Source organism: Salmo salar, chromosome 25 (genome assembly GCF_965601325.2).
Source record: "Salmo salar chromosome 25, fSalSal1, whole genome shotgun sequence".
NCBI lineage: Eukaryota > Metazoa > Chordata > Actinopteri > Salmoniformes > Salmonidae > Salmo > Salmo salar.
Window position 1 is genome coordinate 22257812 of NC_138315.1, and position 16817 is coordinate 22274628.

Genomic DNA, 16817 nt, shown 5'->3' on the forward strand with positions numbered 1-16817 from the left:
CTGTTCTTAGTTTAACTTTTTTTTTTAATGGGGCATGCTTATTTAAGATTGTGAGGAAAGCACTTTTAAAGAATAACTAGGCATCCTCTACTGATGGAATGAGGTCAATATCCGTCCAGGATACCCGGACCAGGTCGTTTTAGAAAGGCCTGCTCGCTGAAGCGTTTTAGGGAGCGTTTGACAGTGATGAGGGGTGGTCGTTTGACCGAGGACCCATTACGGACGCAGGCAATGATTGCTGAGATCCTGGTTGAAGACAGTAGAGGTGTATTTAGAGGGCAGGTTGGTCAGGATGATATCTAATGATGTTTACGGATTTAGGGTTGTAGCTAGTAGGTTCCTTGATAATTTGTGTGAGATTGAGGGCATCTAGCTTAGATTGTAGGACGGCCGGGGTGTTAAGCATATCCCAGTTTAGGTCACCTAACAGTACAAACTCTGAAGATAAATGGGGGCAATCAATTCACATATGGTGTCCAGGGCACAGCTGGGGGCTGAGGGGGTCTGTAACAAGCGGCAACAGTGAGAGACTTATTTCTGGAAAGGTGGATTTTTAAAAGTAGAAGCTCGAACTGTTTGGGCACAGACCTGGATAGCCTGCAGAGTTCTGTCATGTTATCTCTTTAGTAGATTGCAACTCCACCCCCTTTGGCCGTTCTATCTTGGCGGAAAATTTTGTAGTTAGGGATGGAAATTTCAGAATTTTTGGTGGCCTTCCTAAGCCAGGATTCAGACACAGCTAGGACATAAGGGATGGCGGAGTGTGCTAAAGCAGTGAATAAAACAAACTTAGGGAGGAGGCTTCTAATGTTAACATGCATGAAACCAAGGCTTTTACAGTTTCAGAAGTCAACAAATGATAGCACCTGGGGAGTAGGAGTGGAACTGGGGGCTACAGGACCTGGGTTAACCTCTACATCACCAGAGGAGAAGTCGGATAAGGATACGGCTAAAGGCTATAAGAACTTAAAAAATTTACAACATGATTCCATATGCGTTATTTCATAGTTTGTCTTCACTATTATTCTACATTGTAGAAAATAGTAAAAATAAAGAAAAACCCTTGAATGAGGAGGTGTTTTAAAATGTTTGACCGATAGTGTATTTTCTGTACTAACTGGAATTCACTGCCACATGTAGAGCATTGTTCACAATGCACTTCAGCCGCTACAGTAAAGGTATCTGCTGATGAATGTCTGTCCACTGATTTGCATTTGTGTAACTCATAGCGTTTGAGTGTGTTTTCTGGTAGATATGCATTGTATGTTGATACTGTAGTTTGCTGACTGATTGTCTGTGTGTTGTCTCAGGTGAGCCCGTACCCAGGTCTCTAGAGGGGCTGTTTGTCTATGAGGAGAGAAGCACTGCCCCTCCTGCCAACGACACCATCGTAGTGGAGCAGTGGACCGTCATCGAGGTCAGAGAGCCGTGTGTGTGTTACGTATTACCTGTGTGTGTGTGTTCAGCCAGTGAGGACAGGTGAATGTGTTGCAGTAGGTAAATATTCTCTGGGGAAGATCCTGTTGGGGGAGAGAGAGATTAGCATTACAGTTACATCTCCGTGTCTGTCCAAGTAAACACAGCTCAAATAACTAGTTGTGGTGAATGACATTCACTTGTGAGTAACATAATGTGTCTCAGGAGTGTGTTTGTGTGCCAACAACCCTGACCGTAATACTACAAGATGGATAAACCAGTGTAGACAACGTGCAACAATTACCTCTATCCAGTGTGTGACATCATTGCTGTGCTGTATAGGGTTCTGATGTGAAGACAGATTACGGGCCACTCCTTCACACACTGGCTGAGTTTGGCTGGCTGCTCACCTGTGTCCTGCCCACACCTATCATCCGCCATGACAGGTAACACACATAGTTGATGTTTTGCTTGATGGTCCTTCTCGGAACAAACTCGTCCATTTTGTAGACCGGGTTATCAGGCCTTCTATGAGGATTTTCCTTTATAATATATTGTGTGTGTTTCTCCAGTGATGGTAATCTGGCAACCAAGCAGGTGGTGTTCCTACAGAGACCAGTCAAGACGTCTTCAGTACCACAGAGGAACCAGGTGAGGGCTTGGCTTCAGTTAGCACAAAATACTACACCAGGAAAGTTGCTATTTTTGGGACAATACTGCCCCTTGTGGGTTTTTGATATAAGATGACGAAAATGAAATCAAAGCACATCTGTGCTGCATTCGAAATTATGTTAGTTGTTTTAATTAGATATTCAGGCAGGATTTTGATGACATCCCTGACTATCTGCAAAACATTTGGTGTTATTTGCATAGAACATTTTAAATCATCACAGGTACATGGTAGCAGTGTACATTTTCATCAACAATAAAAAATATCAAATTTTTCCTGACTACAAATGGGACTCCCAATCACGGCCGGTTGTGATACAGCCTGGAATCGAACCAGGGTCTGTAGTGACGATGCAGTGCCTTAGACCTCTGTGCCACTTGGGAGCCCAATGGACATTTAATTTGACGTGAAACTCCTTTTCATCTGTTTTGTATGAAAGCCCATTTCTGACCATTCAAATGTTGATACTATCTCAATTTCGAGATACTAACTCCAAATTTTGAGGTAGAACATACATATAGGATATGTTTCGTCATTTGTAGCTTTGTGTGGCGATTTCCATCTATCCGTGTTGCAAAGATCAGCGCAGCAGGGCTGCTGGCAAACATGTGACGAGCTGGCATATGCCCCATCACTTTTTAATTTGGTTTGATTAACAATATTGACACGAAAGTATTGAAAATGGGGGTAAGGTTCTGTTGTTTAGACTGATTTGCCTCATGATTTGTCAACTCGTGCACAATTAATCTGTGTTTCTGTCTGATCAACTGTAGCCTACTGATAACAACCACAGCCGCAGGTAGCCTAGAGAAGCTTATGCACGCTGATACCCTCTGGCCAGGGGAATCGAAGCAGTAACGTCACGTATTTATAGTCTTAGCTATGTACAGTATTTATAGTCTAAAATAGCCCTATTTATTTGTGTTAAGAGAAAATGTGAATGTGATCAAATTTGGTTTATATTCAAACTTTGGGTGGCTAGGCTACCTAGACCTTATCATTCCTGAATTATTGACTGGAATGAATCAATCAACACAATAGTGATGACATACTGTGTGAGTAATATTTATTTACAGATGCGAAGGCCTACTCGATGCAACACTGCATAAAGCAAACTCAGCCCTGTTAGTTCTATTGTCCATTCGCAGTTGTCTATTTATTTATTTTTTAACCATATGACCTGATTAGAAAATATCTGGTCCCATCATAGCCCATATAAACACGTTGTATAGCTGATTTATTACTATGTCATACCCGCCAACTAGTCTGAAATTTTACCTGGTTAGGTTAGTCCAGTGGTTCTCAAACCTCTCCTCGGGGTTCCCCAGACGTTTCATAATTTAGTTTTATCCCAGAACTAGTTCACCTGAATGACCTAATCAAGGGCTTGATGATTAGATGACAAGTTGAATCAGGTGTGCTGGTTCTGGGAAAGATCAAATACATGAACCGGCTGGGGGTCCACGAGGAATGGTTTGAGAACCACTGGGTTAGTCAACCAGATTAAGAAAAACTCTGGGCCCCAAGATATTTTGAGAGAGCATTGGCCTATTTATTTATTTTTAATTATCGGCGGGAATGGGCTTCCATAGTTTTGTCCAATCCTAAACATGCATGCATGCAGAATATTTCATGCAATCCTCTCATTGGCAGAATTAACGTCTTTCAGTTGCACGGTCTAATTGAGCTGATCTGCCTGGCTCTCCCACAAAGCTCCCAGGCGGTCACACTCTTCAATCTTTTGAACTTGCGAAGCCAGGACACTTGGCTTGTAACTGATCTCAACTAGAAACAATCATGTTTACTCTCTTTCTTACTTTCATGTAGGCTTTTTGTTGTTGCTTTGATCACATCAGAAGCTCTATATTTTCCCATGTGCACTGTTATTTATTTATCTGTGTTGCCGATCTCGCGGCGTGTTCTACAAATGCTAGTTGTGGTAGTTTTTTTCCTATGGGAAATAACAAATGGTATTTGTTGAATATTAGGTGTACAGTAATACTTCTGGCATTTTTGGAAAGGTACAATTTATTTACCCCCCTTGACTGTTATGATGTGGTGAAAATCTGAGCTGTAAATTGTCTAACCTGTATCCAAGTCTTTATAGGCTGTAAGGTTAATTATGGCTGTCATTGGTTACAATCTGCCACAATATCAATGTAGCCAGCTAAGGTATATGAGGGGGTACTAGGCCTAGTTGGATAAAGCTATCTGAATGTGCACATGATGGAAGTTAGAGGTAACCTAAATATTCATTATTTAATAGAAAAAGATGCACTGACTATTGTGACATTGTCCAGTCATTTGATAATAACTAAAGCTAACAAATGATAAAATGACAAAAATGTGACTAAGACTAAAAAGTATTTTAAAACTAAATCTAAAATAGCTGCCAAAGTCGACACTGCATGCTAGACTCTTCCTCACCTCTTTGTCCTCTCCCAGGCGGGGTCCGTGCAGAGGGACGTGGCCACTCATTCTGTGAGTCGTGGTGTGGGCAGCCCCCGAACACGCCCCACTGAGGAGCTGTCCCCCACCGCGGGGGGTATCGGGGGGTTCCCCGTCTTCGGAGGGGGGTACCCCAGCGCCCTGTCCCACCTGGAGGAGGGAGGCTTCGAGCAGGACGACGGGGCGGCAGAGGTCACGTGCATGTGAACCCTGAGATTAACACACAGATAATATACGCCCCCATCTATCCCTCTAATCTCTTCCCTAACCAAGAAGATCATAGATTAGAAAGCAAAACTTGGCACTTTTTAATGTATTTTATTATGAAGCCATACGCACCATTTTGAGATGGTGTTATTTCCTTTTTTAAACATTTTGTTGATAGAACCAAGCAGTCTGCGTTCAGTGACATTGAGACCCACATTCTTCCACACATACACTTATTAGTCCTGATTCAAAAAGATCACATTGTTCACACTGCACCTTTTCATGTGATGAGAACACACACACACATTCACACATAACTGTCACCAGCACAAAGCAGGAAGCACAGGACACACCAGGAAGAACCTCTCTGTGCACAGACAGACCTCTGGACTAAACTCCCTGTGACCCACAGCACACCTGTTGGACAGATGTGTCCCAATGTTTTTGTTCTTCAGTCACTCCTCACATGTTTCAGACATTGTTCCTGTTTTGGGAAACCGCCTCACCTGCTCATCCACCCTCCCCTTTAGAACTGCCAACACCTCTATTCAATTCAATACAACTCTCCTCATTCTGACGTGACATCACGTCTGCTCAGGCTCAAGGTCACACGGTTCAGAGAAACCGCATATCTGCATCCTGCCACCAGCTCCTCTCCCTCCTCTCCTTTCCCATAAACACACCCAGCAGGATGTAAACATTTATCAGGTAGACAAATAGACACGTTCGCTGTGTTGGCGGTACTGACAATATCCAGGTCAGACTTGTCTATGGGCCTGGCGGTGAGTACAGCCATATTACAAACAGCCCTCTCTCTTTCTGTGATGGTTGTGTTTAACTCGGGGTGTTTGAGTTCAGGCCTGGAGAAGCTTGTTTGTACATTCATTTCTTGGGTGAGTTCAGATGTGTTTTTATATACACACACACACAGAGAGAGGACTGCCAAGCCACTGGGTAAGTAGGAACGATTGGACAACATTTCAAACCTTTTTTGAGATGTACACATACAGTACATTAGAGCCATTGTATTCAGACAGTCTGATTGGTGCTAAACATCTATCGTTCACTAATCTGTTCATGATGTCATCATTAGTGTATATTTCTTAAGTATTTTATCAGTTGGCATTGGACCAGTAGCTATTCTGTTCCTGCACCTATTCTGTCATTGGAAATAGCTGGTAGTTGTTTCATAGCCACATGGTACTGGTTCAGGCCTCAATTGTTTCATTCTGCTCAGTGATGTAGATTCCTCTCCTCAGATCTTGAGACAAAAGCCCTTGTTTCTTCAGGACATAGTGACATTTGACTCTTTTAAATGTTTGATCATGTGAAGAGAAACAACCAAGGGCTTGTTGTATAAGAAAACAACACCATGCTGCTGTACATATCGTAACGTTAACAGGAAGTATTACTAGAGATGCACAGAATACAAGTTTTTAAATGAGCTCCCTTTTTTGGGGACGGAGAAACAAATCAGTATTATCTACCTGTTGCAGTGTTTTCATTTTGGAGAAATTGTAATTTGTTGTCATTGGTGTTTTATCTAATTAAAAAGTGAATTTCCCTTGTTCCTCTTTGCGTGCAGTTGTATTCTCTGCTTAAATACACTGCCCATGATTTCTCACATTTACTGACCAATTTACTTTTAAAGCGCTTGGCCCCACATTCACATCTGCTACCTTAACCTTCTTCATCAAGGTGTTGAGGTGTAAACCTTAGAAATTAAGTTGCAACGACAGATGGGGCCAATTTATACAAAGGGACATTTCAAAAAGTCAAGCACATTGGGTAACAGTCTTTTTTTATTAACAGACATGAAAATGTAACAAAATTCAGTTCATTAAAAAAGGAAAATTAAAAAGTGGGGCAGATAGACAAGACTCCTCTCACAAAATAACTTAATGATGAGGGGGAGGGTAAATGGTGAAGGAGGTATGTACTCAGAGCAACAAAAGCAGAGATTCTGAACCACAAATGGATCCATAGCCTCTAAACCCTACGCACACCTGTACATCTGAGCAGATTGGATACAGAAGCATTATGGTCATAGCTTCATCTTGCCTTCCAATGGGCTGCATGGAAATGTCTGCATATTTTTTTCCACCAATCCTTTCAGATTTACAGGAGTGGCTAGGGGTCCATTTACAATTCAGCGAGAGAGAACAAAGGCAACAGAGAGAATGCAAATGTAAAGCACCAGGAAAATAATTATAGTAGAGATGGAGGGACATGGGAGAGCAGGGGTTATATACAGGGAACCCATGAGTGTGTGCCTTTGTCATCACATTATGGTTTTATGTAGGTTTAGCAAATCCAGGTGCTCAACATGTTAAAGCAACATTAGTGAGAGCCTGTGTGTAGCTGTTTCAGACCTGGGTTCAAATCAATGATGTATATAAACTCTGGATTGCTGATGCTATCCATTGGCTAATGAGAGGCTTTGAAGCCACCGGTTGGCCATATTGGCAGTCCTCCATAGGAACTAAAGGAATTCCACTTGAAAGTTTCAAGGACAAAATTACATTTTATTTAAGTATTGTTTGTTGTTGTAGCGGGGCCAGTAACAGTACTTTTAAGGACATTTAAAATTACACTATGTTTAGCTCACATAATTACAAATGATGCATGTAGCTGTCTGTAATAGAGTAAATGGCAAAAACAATTGTAGACTTTTTGTTTTTACAATGGTGCCAAGATGGAGGCGCGGTGGCTTAAACAGCGCCCCCTGTCAGTCTAGTGTATATAAAAATCATTGGTTCAAATACTTTGAGCATTTGCCTTAGCTTGCCTAGAGTGCCAGATGGGTAGGGTTTGCACATGTGGGACTCTTCTCTTGGTTCCATTGCAACAGGCAAGCTCAATCAAGCAGTATTTGAATACTAGTATTTGAACACACGTCTGGTCTCCTGTGTGCAGCTCTCCTCTCAGGCCTCGCTCTCCCCGGCTGAAGCGTTCTGAACCTCCTCCTCCAGGATAGGAACGATCAGGTTGTCCTTGGACATCAGGTTGTACTTCATCACGAAGCGTGTGAACCGATGGCACAGGAACGTCTCATTCTGCAGGGAGGGACATAGAAGGGAAACAAACAAGAGAATTAGGCTGAGTTAGGCTCTGTCCAGAAACAACCCATAGCACGTACCCCCTAGACACAGAGGTGAATCAAGAGAAGCCGTGTATGATATGAGGTCCGATTCACTAGTTTATAGACTGTAGTGCCATTATAGCTTTGGTCTGCTTGAGGTCATTACATTGACGACTGAGCTGGGATCAGTGAACGTAATCATATGCCCAGTTCTAGTAATAACCACATATCAGTCTTTCCCTACAGACCTTGGTATGGTTTCCCTAAAGCATTTTAAGGCTAATTCTAACAAACTTAGCCTTAAGATGCTTTTGGGAAACCAGGCCCTGGTCTGTAGTGCCACCTGTTGACTGAATATGATTCAACCACAAAATGGAACATGATCATGACTCATTTGGCAGAAAAAAAGCACAATAACTGATTCTTCTCAATTTCCTCCTCAACCTGGTGTTCACTTGTGGATATGAGCTTTACATTTTCTAATTCAAACAAGCAGAAAAAAAGCAGTTTGTGTCCCTGTGACGCTATTCTATCAGTTTCAATAAGAATGAGGAGCCCAAATCCTGTTCCTTCGCCAGGTCTATTTGGGAAGTGGGAACTTCCACTTACCTCATACTTGTCGAATATCTGGCGATGGTGGAAATAGGCATGAGAGAATATCCTATAGATCCGGCGACACACAGAGCCCAGCTTGGCTACAGAGGACTCCTTGATACTCACACTGGGGAGAGACGATTGAAAGTGTATGAGTAGGAAACCAAAGTATTCCTTTACATAGTGTATGTGTGTGTGTGCTCACCGGCTGGGGAAATACTTGTTGCTGTTGAGAAGGCAGGCAGCTCCGTCCAACGTGTGCCTAGTGTAGTCAATGGCAGGACACTGTGGACACAAACACACAGGCAATTACATCTTAAGTATAGTGCATGGCAGGCTAAATTGAAAAATAAAATCCTGAGTGAATTGAATTCTGATTTTAGTAACACTCACCTCTTTGGGGGTCTTGTGTGCAGCACAGAGGAAGATCCACTGCTCTGTGGCGGTCATCTGCGTGCAGGTGTCTGGGTGGCACTCACTCTGCAGTTTCACAGCTAGTCCATTCAGCTCCAGACAGAATTGCCTATAACAGAGAGAAAGAAGGGGTGGGTGGGGTATGGGGATAAGGAAAAAGATGAGACTCAACACCAAAATCAGTTACTTGTAATTGATTTGGTAGACACACTCAGTGTAGAGAGTCTAATCAGTCAAGTGTGTAGTTAGTATACTATCAAAGTAATACGTCTAGTAAGTCAAGTGAAGGAACGCAGTGTACCTGAGGTGCTCGTACTTCCACACTCCCTCGTCCTGTCCCTCTGGCGGCTCCAGGATCTTATCGATGTTAGAGCAGTCTGACCGGATGTTCTGCTGAATGTACTGAACGTGGACAGGGGTACCACTGAGGTTAGTCAAACATCCGGATTCTGCTAACATCCTTGTTAACAGACTAAGGTTCTGACATGCATGACAATGATCACACTAGATAAGATGCTTTGTAGGTTTATAGGGCAGCAGCCATGTTAAAATAAGGGACAGCTCGTCAATGTCAGGCTTGACAGCTACGAAGAGCATTCTGCAATCATGACACTTGAAGCTAATTTGAAGCTCAAAATGGACTCCTCAGTCATTCCCCACTGACTAACTCAACCAAACCTGTTGTACAGCCAGAGTGCTGTCCATCTCCTCAAAGGATTCATCCGGCCAATTGTAGAAATCCTGCAGTGAGAGAGGGACAAAGGGATAATGTTCACATATTCACTGTATGTGCTCAATGGACAAAAGTGTCACCTCTCAGCCTTCACATCATCTAGCCATAGACAGCACTGTTTACGTTAGCTAGCAACAACTGTATTTGTTGACATGCTAGCTAACGTTAGCTAACTGTCAGCTATTTTGACATAGCTTGCTAGCAAGTTAACTGTTCATGAACTGTAGACTTCAGCACTGTAATTAACTAGCTAAAATATTTAGCATCAGCTAACTATCAAACAAAGTCATTATTTGTGTTGACCTTATACTTAGAAAGTGCCCCAAATTACCTAGCTATACTGAACAAAACTATAAAACGCAACATGCAACAATTTCAAAGATTTTACTGAGTTACTGTTCATATAAGGAAATCAGTCAATTGAAATAAATTCATTAGGCCCTGGACTTCACATGACCGGGCAGAGTGCAGCCATGGGTAGGCCTGGGACGGCATAGGCCCACCCACTGGGGAGCCAGGCCCAGCCAATCAGAATTCATATTTCCCTAAAAAAGGGCTTTATTACATACAGAAATACTCCTCAGTACCCTCCCCCACCCCCCTCAGATGATCCCACAGGTGAAGAAGCCAGATATGGAGGTCCTGGGCTGGTGTGGTTACAAGTGGTCTGTGGTTGTGAGGCCAGTTGGACACACTGCCAAATTCTCTAAAATGGCGCTTATGGTAGAGAAATGAACATTACATCTCTGGCAACAGCTCTGGTGGACATTCCTGCAGGTGCATGCCAATTGCACGCTCCCTCAAAACTTGAGGCATCTGTAGCATTGTGTTGTGTGACAAAACTGCATATTTTAAGTGACCTTTTATTTTCCCCAGCACAAGGGGGGGCCTGTGTAATTATCATGCTGCTAATTCAGCTTCTTGATATGCCACACCTGCCAGGTGGCTGGATTATCTTGGCAGAAGAGAATGCTTACTAACAGGGATGTAAACAAATATGTAAATACCATTTTTGAAAAATAAGCTTTTTGTGGGTATGGAACATTTCTGGGATTTTATATTTCAGCTCAAGAAACACTTTACTTGTTGCTTTTATAATTTTGTTCAGTGTAGATGAACGTTATCAATACCAAATGTAAACTAGGTTGGCTACTAAATTAGCTTGCCAAAAGATAATGACCCTACCGCTACGCTTGTTTACGTTGAGCTGTACTGGGATTGGAACTCAATCATTGTTACATTAAGACACCATGGAGCTGGCGTGAGATATGGGTCGGAAAACGTACCTCAATGCTAGAATGGGATGTGCCACTGTACTCCAAATTGTACATTTATCCACCCTGCTCCATCAAGAAGATTGAAATTCTACCACTTTTTATCCTTGATGCATACGCCATCTAATATGATGCTGAAACTGAATTCCACATTCCTCTCAATAACATAATTTCCCTGTAATCTTCTTAAAGCCTGTAGGTATTGCATAAAAGAACAATGGCATAGTCCTTCACCATCACTGGAATTACACATCTATTAAAAAACTCAACATAACTATACATGTCCATTTCCAATAAATAATTGTGTCACTAACAAAATACCGTTCTCAAACCATTTACAGAAAAATTAAGATGTATTATTATATTTTATGTCTTTGTTATTCCAAATCAAACATCTATTAGGGGAGAAGTTATGTTTATACACAATTAACGAGGATAGTAACACCTGCTTATGGAAATTGGATAATTTAAGGGGAATTTTAATTACCTCAAAGTTACATTTTTGGAAAAATTCAATGCCACCAACCTTTTCAAAAACAAGATTTGGAATAATATTCCAAATCCTATCCCCAAATTGGATGTAATTCTTGATTCACCTAGTCTTAAAGATAATATTTGATGTACCAAAATCAAGCACATTTAAACCACCCTGATCTAGAGTATTACACAATACACTCTTTTTTAAATAATGTGGTTTATTCCTCCAAACAAAATGTAAAAGTTTCAAGTCTACTTCTTGAATTGTTGCGTGGGGAACATCCAATGCCATTGCAGTATATAATAGTCTCGATTCTTCTTCAGTTTTTGACAGCAATATGCGACCATTTAACAACCAAGCATCAAACTTCAACGTTCTCAGTGATGGGAGTAAAATTTTAATTAGCCGTTTCTGTTTGGTTTTTACATATCTTGATTCCCAGGTATGTAATAACATTTTATGGGAATACCGGCAATATCAACCAAATCATTAGATTGATACTTTAATGAAACATGTTTTATTTAAATGTCAAACCAGATACAAGAAAATACATTCAAACACAGCTTTTTATAGACTGTTCTATCCTGTAAAAAATGTACAGTGTCATCTGAGAGCTGACTTTTTCCCCCCCCCCCAGTATTTGAATACCTCTAAATTCATATTTTTGAATGAGAAGCGCCATAGTCTGTGTGACCAATAAAAACAGGAATGGTGCTATTGGGCAACCTTGTTTTATACCTCTACCTATTTGAAATCGGCGAGTAGTTCCATTAGGTAATTTAATTGAGCTATTGCATCCATGTCTGAATGACTTGTTTAAAGTAATTGCCAAATCTCAAGAAATCCAGTGTTTCAAACATAAAACTATACTCTACCGTATCGAATGCTTTACAAAAAATTAAAATATATATTTTTGGGGGATTAACAAATAAAACGGTCTTAATTTATAAGGTCACTATAATCTATCAAATCTAAAACCAAAGAATATTATTACGAATGTGCCTCCCTCTCATAAATCCCGATTGACAATCATCAGTAATTGTTTCAAGACATCTTTAATCTTTCTGCAAAGATAATAGTTAACAATTTGACAATTATTTAAAGTTATAGGCCTCCAGTTTTCTAATATTAAAGCATCTTTATTAGGCTTTGGTATTAAAGAGATTAAACCTTGAGACATCGAAGAAGGTAACTTCCCCATTTCAATAGTTTCTATGAATACAAATAAAAAAAAAAGACAAATGTCATCTTGAAATACTTTATGAAATTCACTGGTTTGACCCTAATTACCAGATGATGCCTTTCTTAATCTCTTCCAAAGATATTTAGGTCACACATTCTTTTGAACTCCGCATCAATACACCTAGCATTCTCATTTATGGAGGACAGAAGAGGTTATATCGCCAATATTATCCCTTTTAGTATATAATTTCTCATAGAATTATGTAACAAAGCAAGACATTTCCTTTGGAATTCTGATGTATGTCCATTCTGATGTATGTCCATTAATGTTCAGTTTAACCAAGGAGAGTTCAGCATTTCTTTTTTCCAAGTTAAAAATATATTTAGTGTTTTTTCACCTTCTATCCACTTTGTTCTTGATCTCAAATCAAATTGTATTTGTCACATGCGCTGAATACAACAGGTGTAGACCTTACCGTGAAATTCTTACTTACAAGCCCTTAACAAAAAACGCAGTTCAAGAAACAGTTAATAAAATATTTACTAAATAAACGAAAGTTTAAAAAAATCTAATCTTTCAAAAGGTAACAAGAAATGTACATAACAATTATGAGGATACAGTGGGTACTGAGTCAATGTGCGACGGTACAGGTTAATCGAGGTCATTTGTAAAGTGACTATGCATAGATAATAAACAGCGAGTAGCAGTAGTGTAAAAACAATGTAAATAGTCCGGGTGGCCATTTGATCAGTTTAGTTGTTCAACAGTCTTATGGCTTGGGGGTAGAAGCTGTTAAGGAGCCTTTTGGTCCTAGACTTGGCGCTCCGGTACCGCTTGCCGTGCGTTAGCAGAGAACAGTCTATGACTTGGGTGACTGGAGTCTGACATTTTTTTGGGCCTTCCTCTGACACCACCGCCTAGTAAGTATATAGGTCCTGGATGTCAGGAAGCTTGGCCTCATTGATGTACTGGACCGTACACACTACCCTCTGTAGCGCCTTACGGTTGGATGCCAAGCAGATTTTTACATTTTACATTTTAGTCATTTAGCAGACGCTCTTATCCAGAGCGACTTACAGTAGTGAATGCATACATTTCATACAATTTCATACATTTTTTTTTTCTGTGCTGGCCCCCCGTGGGAATCGAACCCACAACCCTGGTGTTGCAAACACCAAACACCATGCTCTACCAACTGAGCTACTGAGCTACAGATGTCATACCAGGCGGTAATGCAAAGGGTCAGGATGCTCTCGATGGTGCAGCTGTAGAACTTGAGGATCTAGGGACCCATGCCAAATCTTTTCCATCTCCTGAGGGGGAAAAGGTGTTGTCATGGCCTCTTCACAACTGTCTTGGTTTGTTTGGACCATGATAGTTTGCTGGTGATGTGGACACCAAGGAACTTGAAACTCTCGACCCGCTCCACTTCAGTCCCGTAGATGTTAATGGGGGCCTGTTCGACCCTCTTTTTCCTGTAGTCCATGATCAGCTCCTTTGTCTTGCTCACATTGAGAGGTTGTTGTCCTGGCATCACACTGCCAGGTCTCTGATCTCCTCCCTATAGGCTGTCTCATGGTTGTCGGTTATCAGGCCTATCACTGTTTTGTCGTCAGCAAACTTAAGGACAGTGTTGGAGTCGTGCTTGGCCACTCAGTTATGGGTGAACAGGAAGTACAGGAGGGGACTAAGTACGCACCCCTGAGGGGCCCCAGGGTTGAGGATCAGCGTGGCAGATGTGTTGTTGCCTACCCTTACCACCTGGAGTCATCCCGTCAGGAAGTCCAGAATCCTTTAGCTTTGTCCTCATATATTCTGTTTTAATAATGTGCTCGTCTTGATGACTCAAGTCCTCTTGTCCATATATGGTAACAATGTCTTTGATTATAGACTTTTGGTCTTAGCAACCACCTTTCCTCTTTGAATGGCCAACCTTCTGAATTCACAGTATGCACCATATAACTTCAATAAGTTTGCCTTATTCTAGCATTGTTATAATAGATTTAGCTGCAGTCTTGAACTGTTCATCAGCCAGAAGTGCTTTGTTACATTTCTGGTAATTGTTATTTCTGTCCATCTGTAGATGCTGTGAGGTTGATTGAAAGAAAAATGGCTTTATGGTCCGTGAGAACAGAAGTTTCAATAGAGACATCTACTCAGGATATTAAAATATGATTCTTGATTGCTTGGACATATCTTTGCAACACAATATATATATCTAAAAACCATCAAATCCCAAACATAAATTAAACTTGGAGGGATTATTCATTCTTGTAGCTCAGGAGGTAAGCAATCCCATTGAGGATCCCCAATAGAATTCCAATCCCCTCCAAAATTCAGTCTGGCATCCACAAATATATCTAAAAGTAAATGGATTTCCTGCTAAAAATCTTGAAATAGGTTTTTGAACTGTTATTTGTAACATAAATGCTCCCCAAAATAAAAAGCCCACCATTCACATCTAACAAAAATAAACCATCTTCCAGAATGAGGAGCCTTACACGGAACCCAAACCGGCTACGCACGTGCGCTATTGTGCATACATTTATTTTGTCCCCTACACCAAACGCGATCACGACACGCAGGTTAAAATATCAAAACAAACTCTGAACCAATTACATTAATTTGGGGACAGGTCAAAAAGCATTAAACATGTATGGCAATTTAGCTAGTTAGCTTGCACTTGCTAGCTAATTTGTCCTATTTAGCTAGCTTGCTGTTGCTAGCTAATTTGTCCTGGGATATAAACATTGAGTTGTTATTTTACCTGAAATCCACAAGCTCCTTTACTCCGCCAATTAATCCACACATAAAACGGCCAACCAAATCGTTTCTAGTCATCTCTCCTCCTTCCAGGCTTTTTCATCTTTGAACTTATATGGTGATTGGCATATAAACCTTCATAGTATTACCACGACTACCGGCAAAACAGTTCTTCTTTCAATCACCCACGTGGGTATAACCAATGAGGAGATGGCACGTGGGTACCTGCTTCTATAAACCAATGAGGAGATGGGAGAGGCAGGACTTTCAGCGCAATATGCATCAGAAATAGTTCTATTTTAGCCCTTGGCAAAGCAGACACTCGTTGGCGCATGCGAGCAGTGTGCGTGCAATAATTGAATAACATGGATTTCTAAATTTATTTTGCGACGTGTCCGGTCTGGTCAGCATGTTACTCTTGATTACTTTACCTTTAAACTTCTTTCAAAACTGCCAAGCCAGCAGAATGGTTACTTCCATAACGGCACTTTGTGTTGAACAATGGAGATTAATTGTCTGGCACTGAAATTCCAAAATGTCTGCAGTGGTTATTGCTAGCTAGCACGAGGACGAAAAGGGTAGTTTTCCATGAAAAATAGCAGTATTCTTCTCGATGTATCAGTGTGGATACATGTACAATTTGGAGTACAATGGGATATCCCATCCCTGCACTGAGGTACGTTTCCCCACCCATATCTTGCACCAGCTCCATGGTGTGGTTAAAGAGGTTAATATACCCATGACTGCGTTCCTACCCCAGTGCAGCTCAGTCGTAAACAAGCGTAACAGTAGGGTCGGCATCTTCTGGCAACTACGTTAGCTAGCTAGTAACTAATTTATGCTAGCTATCAAAAGTATAGTATGGTATTCATATTGGGATTTTTGTAAGTCTAGTTTGCCAACTATCTAGCTAGACAAGTGTCGAAATGTCTGCTGTGCAACATTTTTAGCAAGCTACTAACGTTGCTGGCTTGCAGCCCCGATCCTTCCTGTGTTTCTCAGAAGACATCTCCGAGCAACGACTAAAAAGTCATCACAGAAATTAAATTTACGGTTGAGGCAAGGCCACTATGATCACCGATGGCCTCTTAACCAAATGTAATCGTATTCCGATTTATAGAAACATACCTTCGCCTTGGTTCCAGGCCTATTCCTCCTCAGAACTGCAGTACCCTCCGCCATGACCATCTCGACAGAATGCCCGGATGCAAATGATGCACAGGCTTGTGTGACGGATAACAAGAACGGGGATAGGGAGCTGTGAGCTACCAAATGGTTGTCATTCCTCCAGAGATATCACTGACACTGCATATTTGCTTGCTTACATACACAAGTGTGAATCATAGCATTTGAAGAATAGAAGTGAATGCAGGGGTGGAAGGACCTTTTACCAAAACCAGTTCCTTCAACAATGTTATGCAGATCTGATTTTCATGTTAATTAAGTTCATATGTATATTCAACTTGTCTTATTCAGAGTGTTGCAGATGGGGGCCTGTGAAACGCACTCCTCAGCCTGAGCAGTCCCCACTTGCACATACAATACATCCCAAATC

General features: G+C 41.2%; 2 protein-coding genes across 2 annotated transcripts in view; one reads left to right on the forward strand and one right to left on the reverse strand.

Annotated features, from left to right (window-relative positions):
- Positions 1-6311, forward strand: part of LOC106586367 (raftlin-2) — a 30349-nt gene extending 24038 nt beyond the window's left edge. The window contains exons 5-8 of the mRNA XM_014173563.3: positions 1311-1417; positions 1759-1862; positions 1989-2067; positions 4532-6311. Coding sequence (XP_014029038.1) covers positions 1311-1417; positions 1759-1862; positions 1989-2067; positions 4532-4741 — 500 coding nt within the window. The 3' untranslated portion in view covers positions 4742-6311. The remainder of the gene's footprint in view (positions 1-1310; positions 1418-1758; positions 1863-1988; positions 2068-4531) is intronic.
- A 934-nt stretch (positions 6312-7245) lies between these two features.
- Positions 7246-16511, reverse strand: mob4 (MOB family member 4, phocein). The gene is made up of 7 exons (XM_014173567.3): positions 16391-16511; positions 9510-9572; positions 9133-9233; positions 8811-8940; positions 8623-8702; positions 8433-8544; positions 7246-7797 (listed from the first exon to the last, which is right to left on the reverse strand). The coding sequence occupies exons 1-7, from the start codon at positions 16448-16450 to the stop codon at positions 7666-7668; spliced, it is 678 nt and encodes a 225-aa protein (XP_014029042.1). The 5' UTR covers positions 16451-16511; the 3' UTR covers positions 7246-7665.
- Positions 16512-16817: the final 306 nt, after the last annotated feature.

Excerpts from the sequence above, each read along its gene's own strand:
- mob4 (XM_014173567.3), bottom strand. The coding sequence starts at position 16,450 with ATGGTCATGGCGGAGGGTACTGCAGTTCTGAGGAGGAATAGGCCTGGA. Across the intron at positions 9,573-16,390 it reads GGCCTGGAACCAAGGCGAAG|GATTTCTACAATTGGCCGGA; the intron begins GTATGTTTCTAT and ends CTCTCACTGCAG. Across the intron at positions 7,798-8,432 it reads AGATATTCGACAAGTATGAG|AATGAGACGTTCCTGTGCCA; the intron begins GTAAGTGGAAGT and ends CCCTCCCTGCAG.